Source organism: Leucoraja erinacea, chromosome 30, assembly GCF_028641065.1.
Source record: "Leucoraja erinacea ecotype New England chromosome 30, Leri_hhj_1, whole genome shotgun sequence".
In the NCBI taxonomy this organism is placed as follows: domain Eukaryota; kingdom Metazoa; phylum Chordata; class Chondrichthyes; order Rajiformes; family Rajidae; genus Leucoraja; species Leucoraja erinaceus.
In genome coordinates this window covers 15,899,861-15,914,884 of record NC_073406.1, presented here as the reverse complement: position 1 = coordinate 15,914,884, position 15,024 = coordinate 15,899,861, and the positions used below count along the sequence as shown (strand labels likewise).

Below are 15,024 nucleotides of genomic sequence, written 5' to 3'. Positions count from 1 at the left end.
TACTGTGTGACGAGCAGGTCAGTAGCAGTTAATCCACATGTATAATGGGGCTAAGTACCTGATGAATGGCACAGATAAGTATCAGTGTCTTGTGTATTTGTGAATCTGATGTTCACGTCCTGTGAGTGGTGTGAACATTGTTGGCCTTGCATTAGCAGCTTGTGCTGCCTTCGCTGCAGAGAACAGCTGGCAATGGAAAGCAGGTCAATTATCTTCCAACAAATTCATCCACAGCGCTCACATTTAGAGTTTAGAGTTTATAGCTACAGCGTGGAAACAGCCCCTTCGGCCCATCGAGTCTGTGACGGCTAATGATCACCCATACACCAGTTCTATCCTACACACTGCGAACAATTTACTGAAGCCAATTAACCTACAGACCTGCATGTTTTGAAATGTGAGTGGAAACCGGAGCACGCGAAGAAAACCCACATAGTCATGGGGAGAATGTGCAAACACCACACAGACAGCACCCGGCGTTAGGATTGAACCCGTCTCTCTACCGCTGTAAGTGTAGCAACTCTACCGCTGCGCCACTGTGCGGCCCTACAAACTCCAAGCATTACCTGCGTGTTACCTGCTCGTAATTTGTTTTGTCGTCACTTTTATCCTCCTATTTGATTTGCTAAATAATCATACGTACCTACAGTATATTTAATTTTACCCCTTGGAGTGCAGGGATTCCTTGGAGTGCAAGGATTTTATTTCTTGGAGTGCAGGAAGTGAATGGTGTATAAAAGCATGTGGGAAGTAGATAGGATGAATACCACAAACTTTTTTCCCCACGGGTAGGTTAATCAAGAACTAGAGGGCATAGGTTTAATGTGAGAAGGGAGAGATTGAAATGGAATTTGAGGGGCATATGGAAGGAGCTGTCAGAGGAAGTAGTTAAGGGGGTACAATGACATTTAAAAGACATTTGGACAGTCTTCTTCTTCTTGTCGAGTCCACACACAAGATTAGAAGTTGTTCGGCCAGAGCAAAGCTGAACACATCTCTCGGCATCTGTATGCAACAGTGTCTTTCTTGCGCTTCTTGTGCTTCTTGCACGCGGTGGTGGAAAGATTGGTGGAAACAGGACCGCGACGTGAACGCTCTTTCCTTGACCCCATTTGGACAGTTACATGGATGGAAAAGGTTTAGAGGGATATAGACCACACACGGGCAAATGCAACTAGCTTAGATAGGGCTTCTTGGTCTACATGGATGTCGGGCCGAACGGCTAGTTTGCGTGCTTCAATGTTCAGAAAAAAATAAGCCTCCTAAGTTTTTGTACATGTACTCTTTAAAGTTTAAATATTTTGCTTTTAGAATTCACTAAATCCCCCATCCACACTCTTGCATTAAATCATACGCAAGTTAAATTGCAGTGTTTTATATACGCTGAAATTGTGCAGCAGTGTATACTTTTAAATATTGTGTCTCATAGCCTATGGCTAAAACAACTAATCATATCACTTATAAATTTCTCTAATTTTTAATTGTTAAAGACATTATAAAATTGCCATTATCCATTTATGTAGCCTAATGTCTATATTTATTATAGTCAAAGTGTTTCATAATGTAAAGTTCATGCAATGATGATAATCATTGCCTCAGGTTGTCAGTAAGAAATGTGAAGACTCGTCCAAGCGCAGTTATCAATTCTTCTGTATGTGTGTGTGTGTGTGTGTTGGTTAGTGGTGAGCGCGGGAATGTATGTGTGTGTGTTATTGGCGTGTATGTATGTCTGTGTGTGTGTGTTTGTTGATGAGTATGCATGTGTTGATTGGTGGTTGGGTGAGTGGGTGTGCGTTGTGTTTCATCCTAAGAAATGCCTGGTTTTGCTCCCTTTCGACTTTGAAACATGTGTAAAATACCTTACAATCTCCATTAGTGCGTTACAGTAAAGTCATTGCCGTATTATAGAATGTACAGCAAGTCAATTTGTATTCAAAATACTTCCATAAATAGCAGAATGATGATGATCAGAGGCAAAACACAAAGTGCCGGAGAACCTTTAGTGGATCAGGCAGCAACTGATGAAGGAGTAGACAGATGATGATCAGATAATGCTTTTGGATGATCCTGACGAAGCAATAAGAAATGCCTCAACCAGTTTATGAACTACACTATAGTACTTTGTTCCATTTAATTAACTTGGTTACATTTGTATTTGAAGCAAAAAACAAACTGCTGAAAGATCTCAGCAGTTCAGACAGCTTCTATGGAGACAAAGAGATAGTTGACGTTTCAGGTCAAAACCTTGCATTAGATCTGAAAATGCAGAGGGAAGATTGACAATATGTGGAAGTGAGAGGGTGGGACGAAGGGGACAGGGGAGGCTGATAGGTGGAACCAGAGGGAAACAAAGCGAAATACAACATTGGGGGAGTTGGGGAGCAGGGGGAAAAGATGGTAATATTAGGCAAAGGGGGCGACCATGGGTGGATGGGTTAAAGTGGAGTACAGAGGCAGTGGGTTACCTGAAATTGGAAAACTCAAAGTTTGTAGCATTGAGTGCGGTCTACCCAAGTGAAATGTGAGGTACAGGTCTTGTGTCTACATTGGTATTTGCCTTGTGTTTTGTTTTTCCAGGGATTCCATAGCACACCAGGTGAAGTTTGTAGTGCGCGAAGAGTTGAAAAACCATTTGGAATTTTTACCTAAAAGTGGTTATATCCAAGCGCACTCCAGTTTAAGTTTTCAACTCAAATTTGTGCCAAGGTAAGTCTTTATCACATTAGTGAATACAAGGTGAGCCATATAGCTGAATAAAAGTTACTGTACGAGAGGGGTGCATACACAACATGGGCAACAGTTTTAGAGATTTGCCAACAACTTGTATTATTCTTCAAACATAACAAATCGTCTGAGGCACTTCATGGAAAGAAAGGAGTGCACATGTGGTGTTAAGGTATGGGTGCTTAAGAACTGAGGTCGAAAACCTGACCGGAAAGGTGGGTTGAAAACAAAAGTGGAGCTATGTGGAAGGATGGAGGGAACTGCGGCAAACCCTGGTACGATTCAATGGTGATGGGGTCAGGTGCAGATAGAAAGGCAAAGAATTGTCGAGGACTTGATAACGCCAGTGGATCAGATGGTAATAAGGGCGAATGGGGCATGCTTCCCTTCACCAATCATGATACTTAGTATAAAAGTTGGGAAGTTATATTCCAGCTGCGTAAAACTAGTTCAGTCATATTTGCAGTTTTGGTTGCCAGACTACAGGAAGGATGTGAAAGCATTGGAGAAGGTGTGAAAATTCACCGGGATATGGCCTGGGTTGGAGAGTGATAGCTGTAAAGAGGGTGATGGAAACATTTGGATTGTTTTCTATGGAGTATTGGAAGCTGAGGGATGACCTGATGGACGTTTATAAAATGATGAGAGGCATTGATAAGGTAGATAGTCAGTCTTTTTCCTCAGAGTAGAGGGCATAGATTTCATGTAAGCTTGAGGAAGCTTATAGGAGATTTTTTTTTAAAAGGTGTCTGGAATGTGTGGCCATGGGAGAGGAGGGTAGAAGCCAATATATTGAAGAGGCATTTAGCAGACACATAAACAGGTACAGAATTAAGGAATAATGACCACCTGCCTGCAAATGGGGTTAAGAAGGAACTGCAGATGCCGGAAAATCGAAGGTACACAAAAATGCTGGAGAAACTCAGCGGGTGCAGCAGCATCTATGGAGCAAAGGAGATAGGCAACGTTTCGGCCCAAAACGTTGCCTATCTCCTTCGCTCCAAAGATGCTGCTGCACCCGCTGAGTTTCTCCAGCATTTTTGTGTACCCCTGCAGCAAATGGGGTTAGTTTGGATTAGCATCAAGGTCGACACAGACACGGTGGGAAAAGGGGCCTGTTCCTGTCCTGTATATTCTATAATTGACAAATTGCTGTTGAGAGTGTAAAATAGAAGGTTTATAACAGCAACTGTAATCTGTGAATGACTTGTGGTTATCTAAGAGATGCAAGCAAGTGAAGTACCCCACAGAAAAATAAAACGGCAGAGAAAAGAAATGATACAAGTAATAACTGAATTGTGAATTTGGATATAATGTTCATCAGCTGACTCTCAAAGACAAATAATGTACCATGAAAACTATTTTGCTTTGTCTTAATTTATTCACTTTCTTTCTTTTAACATTAAAAATAGATTAAAAGGAAAAACATAAAATGCAGATACATTGTGAGCTGAGTTTATCATTTCCTTTGCAGAGTTATAAGTGATTTTCTGTGGACTTCAAGACTGTAGTTTTGTGTCATTTATTATACATGGAGAATTAATTACTAAGCAAATGTAAATAAATGAAATACTTAATTTAGATTTATAGTGAGGTTGTACTTAGCTACAAGTACTATTTCTCAGAGGGTTTCATTTGCAAATCAATGAGAATTTAAAGTTCTCCTTTGATCAGTAACACAGATGAAAGTAATGAAGCTGCTGTACAGACACATTGGAATCATCTGCAACTATGAGAAGAAATCACCATATGGATATAGAACAGTACAGCACAGGAACAGGCCCTTTGGCCCACAATGTCTGTGCTGAACATGGTGCAAAGTTAAACTAATTCCTCTGCCTGCATATGTAATGTCCCTCCATTCCCTGCATTTCCATGTACCTGTCTAAACGCCACTTAAATGCCACTATCGTATCTGCCTCCATCACCACCCCTGGCACTATGTTCCAGGCACAGCACTCGGTGTAAAAAAAAACTTTTCCCGCACATCTCCTATAAACTTTGCCCCTCTCATCTTAAAGCAATGCCCTCGTCTTTGGCATTTCTACCCTGGGAAAAAGGTTTGGACTGTCTACCCTATGTTCACCTCCCATAATTTGCTACACTTCTATCAAGTCTCCCCTCAGCCTTTGATGCTCCAGTTTTGTCCAAGCACTCCTTATAATTAATACCCTCTAATCCAAACAGCATTCTGCTCAACTCTTCTGTTCCCTCTCCAAAGCCTTCACATCCTTCCTACAAGGGGGCAACTCGAACTGCACACTATAATGCTTTTAAAGAAATTCCCATTGTTTACTGCAGTATACGATCATTTTTGTGGCTTTCAGAATTGTTTCTCTGCCCAAAATCTCTGCGATTCTTGCAGATCAACAGGCTCAATGTCACTTGACACAACCAACACCCCACATTCACCACTCACAACCCTCCCGTGAATGTACCAGGCCTCAGGTATTGTCCAAATGCGCAGTAGGACCTAAGTTCCCAGCCATGGACCACCATGAGTGAGTGCCTTTAGACTGCTAGTGCTGTCAAAGGTTCACTTCGCTGGTTCCAATTTTAAAGCAATAAGTTTATTTAAAAATTTGGCATAGGCTGCAGATCAGTTAAAACTAATTGTGATTAATTGTAAAAATTAACAGAATATCTTCACGTGATAAAGATCACATCCAATTAAAAGGAGTCACAAGGAGCTGTAAATGCTACAATCTGGAGGAGAAGGCAAAGTACTGGAGGAACTCAACGGGTCAGGCAGCATCTGTGCAGGGTACACAAAAAAGCTGGAGAAACTCAGCGGGTGCAGCAGCATCTATGGAGCGAAGGAAATAGGCAACGTTTCGGGCCGAAACCATAGATGCTGCTGCACCCGCTGAGTTTCTCCAGCCTTTTTGTGTACCTTCGATTCTCCAGCATCTGCAGTTCCTTCTTAAACAGCATCTGTGCAGGGAATGGATAGACAGTGTTTCGGGTCGGCACCCTTCTTCAGACTGATTGCAGTAGTGGAGAGAAAGCTGGAGAAGGGAAGTGGGGACAAAACAAACCCTAGCACCTGATAAATGGATTTGTGTGGGATTTGTTTGGCAGATGTGCTGAGGAAGTGACAAAGCGTGGAGGTGAAAAGGAGACAAAAAGGCGTCAGATAAGGAGAAGAGAGGAGTGAAATATAAAACAAAAGAACTGTGCTCCACTCAGCAGTTGTAGGGATATCTGGGACACAACCGTCCAATCTGCAAGCCATCAACATTCATTGAGCTGAGCCCTTTCACTTGTGAAAAAAAGTGTCTAATTTTGAATTTATTTCTTCAAACAACACATCAGAGTTTATTTTTAATTTGCTTAAAACTGAAATAAAATGTGTCAGAATTATAGTCAGATCATTAAATCCTTTAGCATCAAAGCTTGTGTCAGGCAACTAACTGCAAAGGGCAGCTTCTTTCCAATGTCAGAAATCCCTGCAGAAGCCAAAACATTTTGGGTTCAAGTGCCTTTCTAGATAATTGGGTATCAACATTTAGACACAACCTGGGCTCTTCTGGAGGAGAGATACCTCTCCAAGGTACGTTTCTGCAACCTGTTTGATGCCTCGCCATCAACTAGATGAAAGACGCTCTTTGGTCTGCCTGAAACCTTTTGGTCTCGCAGCACAGCGAGATGTCCAACTTCCTCCAGCAGCTCATGCCATATAACTATCACATTCTCTGTGAAAATCTTACCCCTCAGATCTCCTTTCAATTTCTGCCTTCTCATCTTAAAGCTATGCCATCTCATTTTAGACTTGAGGAAAAAGACTGACCATAATATATTTATGCCCCTTCATAATATTATAAACCTCTATAAGTTCACCACTCATTCTCCTATGTTCCAATGAGGATAGACCAACCTATCTAATCTCTCGTTATAAATATATCCCTCCATTCTAGTCAATATCCAAGTGAATTACTTATGCATTCTTTCTAATGTTACCACAATCGTAGTTTAAGATTAGGTTTATTATTGTCACATGTACCAAGGTACGGTGGAAAGCTTTGCTTTACATGCTATCCAATCAATACTATTCATAGATACAAGCAAGTATAATAGAAAGAGCAAAGGGTAAGATGCAAAGTGCAGAACATAGTTCTCAGCATTGTATCGCACCAGTTCCACAGACAAAGTCCAATGTCCGTAATGGGATAGAGGTGAATCAGACTGTACCCCAGCTTCAGAAGCCCGATAACAGAGGGGAAGTAGCTGTTCCTGAGTTTGATGATACATGCTTTTGAGTTGGTGACTAGAACTGTACATAATACTGCAGTCCATTTTTGCCAATATTTTGTACATCTACAACATGACATGTAAGGTGATAGTATACAGTTAATGGAAAAAATCCTTAACAGCATTATTGTATAGAGGATCTTAGGGTCCAAGTCCACACCTCCCTGAAAGTGGTAATACGTGGAGATAGAGACGTAAAGAAGGCACATGTTATGCCTGCCTTCATTGATCAGAGCATTGAATATAAAAGTAAAGTCAAAATACATCTTTATAGGACTTTGGTTAGGCTGCAATTGGAGTATTGCAAACAGTTCTATTCACCCCATTACAGGAAGGATATGGAGGCTTTGGAGAAGATGCAGAAGAGATTACCTAATTGCTGCCTAGATTAGAGGACATTGGCTATAAGAAGAGGTTGGACAAACTTGGAATGTTTTCTCTGGAGCATTGAAGGCTGAGGGGAGACATAGTTAGGGTAGAAAGTATAACTTTTTTCACAGGCTGGAAATGTCAACGACTAGAGGGCATAACTTTAAAGTGAAAGGAGCAAAGTTTAACGGAGATATGCAGGGCATGTTTATTACACAGAGAGCAGTGGGTGCCTGGGTTGGTGGTGGAGGCAGGTGCAATAGTGGCATTTAAGGGGCTTTTAGATAGGCACATGAATATGCAGAGAATTGATCACGTGCAGGCAAATGACATTAGTTTATCTTGGCATTATGTTTGAGACAGACATTGTGGGCCGAAAAGTCTGTTCCTGTGCTGTATTATGTTCTATGACATCTCAACTCTATATCAAGAATACCCACCAGTCTCACCACTTTCAGTGATCAATGGGCTTGCAACCCAGGGTCCCTCTGTACATGAACATTCCAGTGGCCCCTACCAATTTGTACGGTGATAGTATACAGTTAATGGAAAAAATCCTTAACAGCATTATTGTATAGCGGATCTTAGGGTCCCCCCTCCACTGCACATGTCCTGTTGATATTCAATGCCCTAAAAGTTATTACCTCAAACCGTATTAAATTCCATTAAAAAAAAGATTTGTTATGTATTGTATGTATTTCAGACAATCTTTACCTGAAGATGCTCGGATTTACTTTTATCAGGAAAGCCTGGTCCTGGAGGCTCCAATGGACATTTGGGTGGCAAAACAGGTTAATATATTTTTCTCATATGATAAAATAGTATCTAATTGAAAGTTAAATGTTTGTTTTCTTCTGATTCAATAATAAGGTGATTTATAGATGTTTGATTAATTACAATCATCATATCCACATCAATGGTAGAAACGAACAGTAGCTTTGTATGGCCCCAAGCTTACAGAAAGCATTATGAGTTTCAAGGCCCAAATTAACCCTACAGTGAAGTAGGCAAAGTTTCCTGTTCCATCCTTCGTAATCTGGCTAAACATTAATCGTGTTGGGATGAAACACCAAGAAAAGGTGTTCCAATTAAAACATATAAGCCTTGTCTCTTAAATATACTGTGTTATTACTTATCCAACACACAAGCAATAACCCCAAAGATAGACACAAAATGCTGGAGTAACTCAACGTGCTTGTCTGAAGAAGGGTTCCGACAGAAAATGTCACATACATTTCTCCAGAGATGCTGCCTGACCGCTGAGTTACTCCAACATTTGGTGTCTATCTTCAGTGTAACCCAGCACCTGCAGTTCCTTCCTACACAAGCAGTGACCTCACTTCCTTGTGCACACACAGTTCACATACCTCTTTACAAACTGACCAGCCCATTCCAGAAGATTGTCTTGAAAGGTGGGCTGTCTCCAGGTCCAAATTATCTTGTGTTTATTTCAATGGGCATGAAATCAGATGCCCAATGAAGGCAGTAATCTGCCCATGTCCTCTGCTGCAGCCGGTAACAGAATGTGCAAAAATATTTCCCTTTCCTTCTTAGAGTTGATTTTGAAAATGTTATCTTGGTGCTTCAAGATCAAGATTCAAGATTCAAGATAGATTTAATTGTCACGTGTGCCTGATGGCACAATGAAATGAATTTCCATACAGCCATACAATAAAAATCAACAGGACACAACACACTATAGGGTTTTGACATAAAACATCCCCACACAGCAGAACTTTAAACACTGCCAGTTTATACCCACCTGCTCTGACCCAATCTTGCACAGCCAATTAAAACTCTATGAATTACTATGAAGGTCAGCACAGTGGCACATATGCAGTGTTGTGCCTGGATTCGACTTAACGGTGTTTAAGTAGGAACTGCAGATGCTGGAAAATCGAAGGTACATAAAAATGCTGGAGAAACTCAGCCGGTGCAGCAGCATCTATGGAGCGAAGGAAATAGGTAACGTTTCGACCCGAAACGTTGCCTATTTCCTTCGCTCCATAGATGCTGCTGCACCCGCTGAATTTCTCCAGCATTTTTGTGTGCCTTCGACTCAAAGGTGCTGTCTGTACTTTCTCCCTGGGACCTCGTGGGTTTCACATTCCAAAGACATGCAGGTTTGTGGGGTAATTAGCTTCTGTAAATTGTCCGCAGTGCGAGGGATAGAACTAATGTATGGGTTATCATTGGTGAACGCGGACTCCGTGGGCCGAAGGGCCTGTTTCCACGCTGTAGCGTAGGTGCACACTTAAAAGCACATTTCCCAGTGCTGGCTGTAGATTTCAACTTTAAAAGGTCAAAATGTGAGAATGTAAATATTCTCCTATGTGCAACCAGAAAAATATCACCTCTCTCTGGCACTATCTTTTTTGACTATCCAACCCACACGAATATTTTTTTTTCTACTTATCTTAACAAACTTGCAATCGTCTATCAGATCACCTTCACCGCTCTGCTGAACCCAGCTTCACTTTCTCTGGAATCTCCAATTCGGGCTATCTTATCCTTGCTATTGTTGTGCAAGTGCACTGTGATGTTTACTTATTTGACGCTAGCTCTCAAGTTTATCTCCTGCTCCATGTGGAAGCAGTGTTGTAGTCTTTGGGTCATACCTCATGAAGAGAAGCCATTTGGCCTACCATGTCCACACTGATCAACAGCCAGCCACCTGTCCATGTTAATCCCATCTTCCAGCACTTGGCCTGTAACCTTCTATGCGTGAGCCACTCAAGTGCTCAATGAGACAGTTCTTAAATGTTGTCAGCGATTTTGCTTCCACCACTCTCTGACAGTGTGTTCCAGGGACTTACCACTCTCTGGGTGAAAAATAGGTCTCCCTCAGATCCCTCCTAAATCTCTTACCGCTTATTCTAAATCTATGTCCTCACATTTTATTCACTTATGTACTCCAAAATTATATTGCTATGTGCTGAATGTTGATGTGCGGTGTGTGTTGTGTGATTGTGCAGTGTGTCTGTGAAATGAGTGTGCTGGTTGATTGTGCAGTATGCGTGCTGCTTATGTTTGTTGATTGTGTCCCTTTTTAAAAAGCTACTGTAATGCGCCATTTTAAATTGCCCCTCAGGGACGAATAAAGTGCTTTAAAACAAAAAACATAAAAATGCAGAAAAACAAAATTTCAGATTTTATATTGAAGTCAAGGGAGAAATATTTTGAAGGATATCCTTTTCTAACAATTAATCAAAGTAAGTTAGTTTCAGACTTCTTGAGGGAACATCAGCAGCATTACCCTTTGAGACTCTATTTTTAACCAGTAACTAAACTTGTGATCTAAAAACGTTGATGTATATTTATTTTCTCTTGGTTTCTTGTGTTTTCAGCATTTTGACACTCTCATTGTTTTCAAGGGAATATAGTTTTAAAGATTGTAAATAAAGTTTTCTCCATTATGTACTTTTTTTTTAGGTTAGATTAATTCCATTCACAGTTCATGCTGTTGTCACCAGCTCAGACATTCAGATTCACCAGAAAACAATTGACTTTGGTCCTTGTTCAGTTTATGAGACTGTTTTGACAACTGTCCAGCTCACTAACAAATCCATCCTGAGCCAAGAGTTTGGATTTGTTGATGTTCCTGAGGTAAGTGAGGTGCTGCTGAATTTCGCTCCCTTCGAGATGATGCTTGATGGTAAACGGAATGTGATCTCAAAATGCTGCACATACTGCAGGTAGAGACTTGGTCTCCTCATTGCTGGCTCCTCTTTGTTCAGGAAAACCTTACGGGATCTCATTAAAATTACTGCCAGATTTGAATGATATCATTGCTACCAGATCTGCCATGCGGCACAGTGGCACAGTAGATTTGCTGCCTTACAGCGCCAAAGACCCGGGTTCGATCCTTTCTATGGGTGTTGTTTGTACAGACTTTGTACTTTCTCCCTGTGACCACCTGGGTTACCTCCTGCACTTCAAAGACGTGCAGGTTTGTGGGTTAATTGGCTTTGGTAAAAAAAAAATTAAATTGTCCCTGTGTGTAGGATAGTGCTAGTGGATGGGGTGATTGCTGGTCAGCATGGTCTCGTGGGCCAAAGGGCCTGTTTCCGCTCTGCAGCTCTAAAGTCCTAAGTGTAAATCTGTACATCTGAAGACGTTCCCTGCTGGCTTGCAGAGAGTGTCTATCCTACCTGCTCAGAACACTAAATAGGGATCTGAACGTGCAGGAAGAGAGCCCTTGGCTAAGATCCACAAACCATTCCTAGGGGTGAATCCATTGTAGGACTTGTTGTATGCAAAGGTAACCGCAAACCATAAGACACAGGCGCAGAATTAGGCCATTCAGCCCATCAAGTCTGCTGTGCCAATAAATCAAAGCTGATCTATTTTCACTGACTACCCCATTCTCCTGCCTTCTCCCTGTAACCTTTCCATTGTTGTTGGTATATTCAACGCAATCTATTTCTGTTGTAAGTCCACACCATACCTGGCATAGAGTGCAGATATGCAAAAATTGTAAAGGAATATAAATATAGGACATAGAACATAGGACATAGGATAGTAGAGTTGCTGCCTTACAGCAAATGCAGCGCCAGAGACCCGGGTTCAATCCTGAACACGGGTGCTGTCTGTACGGAGTTTGTACGTCCTCCCCGTGACCTGCGTGGGTTTTCTCCGAGATCTTTGGTTTCCTCCCACACTCCTAAGACGTACAGGTTTGTAGGTTAATTGGTAAATGTAAAAATTGTCCCAAGTGGGTGTAGGATAGTGTTAATATTCGGGGATCGCTGGTCGGCGCTGAGCAGGTGGGCTGAAGGGCCTGTTTCCGCCCTGTATCTCTAAACTAAACTAAACTAAATATAGCACAGCAACGGACTTTCGGCCCACAATGCTGAATACAATGCTAAATTAAACTAATCTCGTCTTCATGTGATCCATGTTTCTTCATTCCCTCCATATTTATATGCCTGTCTAAAAGCCTCTTAAATGCCACTTGTGTATTTGCCTCCACCACCATCCCTAGCAGCACATTTCAGGCATACACACCCTATATAAAAAACTTGCCCTGCACACATCTCTGTTAATCTTTGCCCACATTAATAATCCAAGATCTGCATAAACTCTGAATGTATAATATTAAATGTAGCAGCATGATTTTTTGCAATTGCTTCAATTAACTATTAGCTAATGACCTTCAGCAGTGATCAGTTGTGGGTAATGCTTATATTCTGAATGACTGCAAATACTTGCCTGTTGGCAGATATATCCAAATATAGTTCTGATTAACGAAACCACGCATTAAATAACTTTGCATTTGTCAAAACACAGATCTACAAACCCCCACAAGCAAACTGCTGTCCTCAGCTGACTATATGTAAAATCTGACACCTGAATGCTGGAAGTTGGTTTGGTGACGGTTTTTTTCTCTGTACCTTACAGTATGTGGACGTACAACCCAACCATGGCTTTGGTGTACTCCTCCCTCTCGAGACTCTGAATTTGGACATCATGTTCAAAGCGACGCAAGCCAGAGAGTACAACTTTGAGCTGATTTGCAAATCTGAAATCAACAGGTAACGGTTCATGTGGAATATCTGCTTTTAAGCAGAACTGGTGTAAAACGATGCGACTTTTTTAACGTTTCGCAGCAAAGATCGTTCTTATAAGATAGCCCTCTGCCTGCAACCTAAAATATAAAGGCAGAATATCTCCCCAATTTAACATTACCCATATACAGGCAGAATATCTTCCCAATTAAACAATTGTTACTGTATTTAATCTGCAACAAAAGAATAACACACACTGTGAGGATGATGTTAAACATTTAATACCTTTATGAAAAAGAAACAAGTTATTTGTGGCAGGATCATCTCTTGGGTTACTTGTGTCTTTTTGTCTTCTGCTTGGGTGCAATAATGGTGAGAGTTATGACTATTTATTCCGCTAATAATGCTAAATATAGACCACAATGGGCACTGTAACACACAGGACAATCCACGGTGGAGCTTATGCTACCAGCCTGTAAACTGGTCTAAAGCATGGATTCATGGAACACTGATGGCAATAACTAAAGGCATATTTAACCCTATACAAGGAAGCATATTTCAATTATCTTGTGTGGGGAAAGCAAGATTACCAAGTTCAGGTTTTCCATTTATATATTATTTTGCACATCCTCACACTACCGCAAAGTGTGAATGAATTACATTTTGCCTGTAGTCATCCATACTGTGAAACAAAAGGGGCGGTCAAATTTTTTAAATGAGGTCAATAAATTGTTGGCGTTATGAATGATGGTCGGGATCCCAGTAAATGTTTACTCTACTTTCTGTCAGGTCTCTGTGATTACAATGATACCTTACTACCACGTTCCACCCATTTGTATTATCATATCCCAATCTTCTCTTCCCACTGGACTCACGTGGTTTATACTCTATGTTGGCTCCAACTCCCTTACGACTGTACTATTGGTCCACATTCCATCCCTTTGCCAAACTAAACTCTCGCCAACAGCATAAACAAACCTCCCTGAAAGGAGAGTGTTGCCTTTTCAGTTCAGGTGCTACTCCTAGTCTCATGTCCTGTGGAAGTTTTCCCTTGATCAAGTACCTAAACTCTGCCTCCTGCACCCCTCCTTCAACAATACAATATCTTGACCTATTTCTATATTCATAAGCACATGGCACGGGTAGTAATCCAGAGATTAAAACCCTGGAGGTCCTTCTCTTTAACCTTCTACCTAACTCCCTCAATTCACCGAAGATAGACACAAAATGCTGGAGTAACTCAGCAGGTCTCTGGAGAAAAGGAATAGGTGACGTTTCAGGTTGAGACCCTTCACATTCATCTTACAGGAACTCATCCCTTTTCTACCAATATATATATACCAAGACCTTGGTATATATATTGGCTAATCACCCTCCGCTCTTAGAATTCCCTGCAGATATTCTGCGATACCATTGACCATGGCACCATGGAATAAGCATACTATTTAGGAGGCTTGCTATCTGCTCCCTCCACTATTGCATCCTCTATCCCTATAGTTTGACTTGTCTTTTTTTCTTTCCTGCTGTTCAGCTAAGACAAACATTTTACTGCAGACTTAGCCTTTGTGGCGTACCCTTGAGAAGCCATCCCATCTAAAGATGTATAACTGTTTGTGAGGGGGACAGCCACAGGAGACTCTTGCACTATCACCTACAACTCTTCCTAGTAGTCCCCATCACCTTTCTGCCAGTGCCTCTCTGTTGAGTATCTGGAATTCCAGTCCGCACCAGGTGATGAAAGCTAGAGCATTCAAAGTATTTAAAATGGAAATGGATAAATATTTGATGGATCGAGGAACAGATCGAGGGGTATGGAGAAATGGCACAGATAGTTGATAGCCTATATCGATCAGTTAATGACAAAACTGGCATGAAGGGCCTGATGCCCAGTCTGCCGTGAATCTGGTGTGAGCTGTTTGCGAAACGTGCTCTCCACAATATCCTCAGCATTGCCAATGTTGCACAATGAGTCCATCAGTAAACCTCCCTGCACAGGAGGAGCTGCAGTTGAACACACTCCCCACTGATGTGATCTCGAGGAACACTGGAGTTTTCCCACTTTCCCCACATTGTACAGGAAGACCATTCAATGGTCTCAACATCTCCAGCCACACGCTATGATCACCTAGTCATTTATCTTCCTGCATGTCTCAGTGAGTTTATGATGTGCCCA

At 41.5% G+C, this 15,024-nt stretch overlaps 1 protein-coding gene across 1 annotated transcript in view; it reads left to right on the top strand.

Moving 5' to 3' along the window:
• The window catches only part of cfap74 (cilia and flagella associated protein 74), a 134,130-nt gene that overhangs the window by 82,559 nt on the left and 36,547 nt on the right, over window positions 1-15,024 (top strand). The window contains exons 22-25 of the mRNA XM_055659016.1: window positions 2,578-2,706; window positions 8,048-8,135; window positions 10,777-10,950; window positions 12,745-12,878. Coding sequence (XP_055514991.1) covers window positions 2,578-2,706; window positions 8,048-8,135; window positions 10,777-10,950; window positions 12,745-12,878 — 525 coding nt within the window. The remainder of the gene's footprint in view (window positions 1-2,577; window positions 2,707-8,047; window positions 8,136-10,776; window positions 10,951-12,744; window positions 12,879-15,024) is intronic.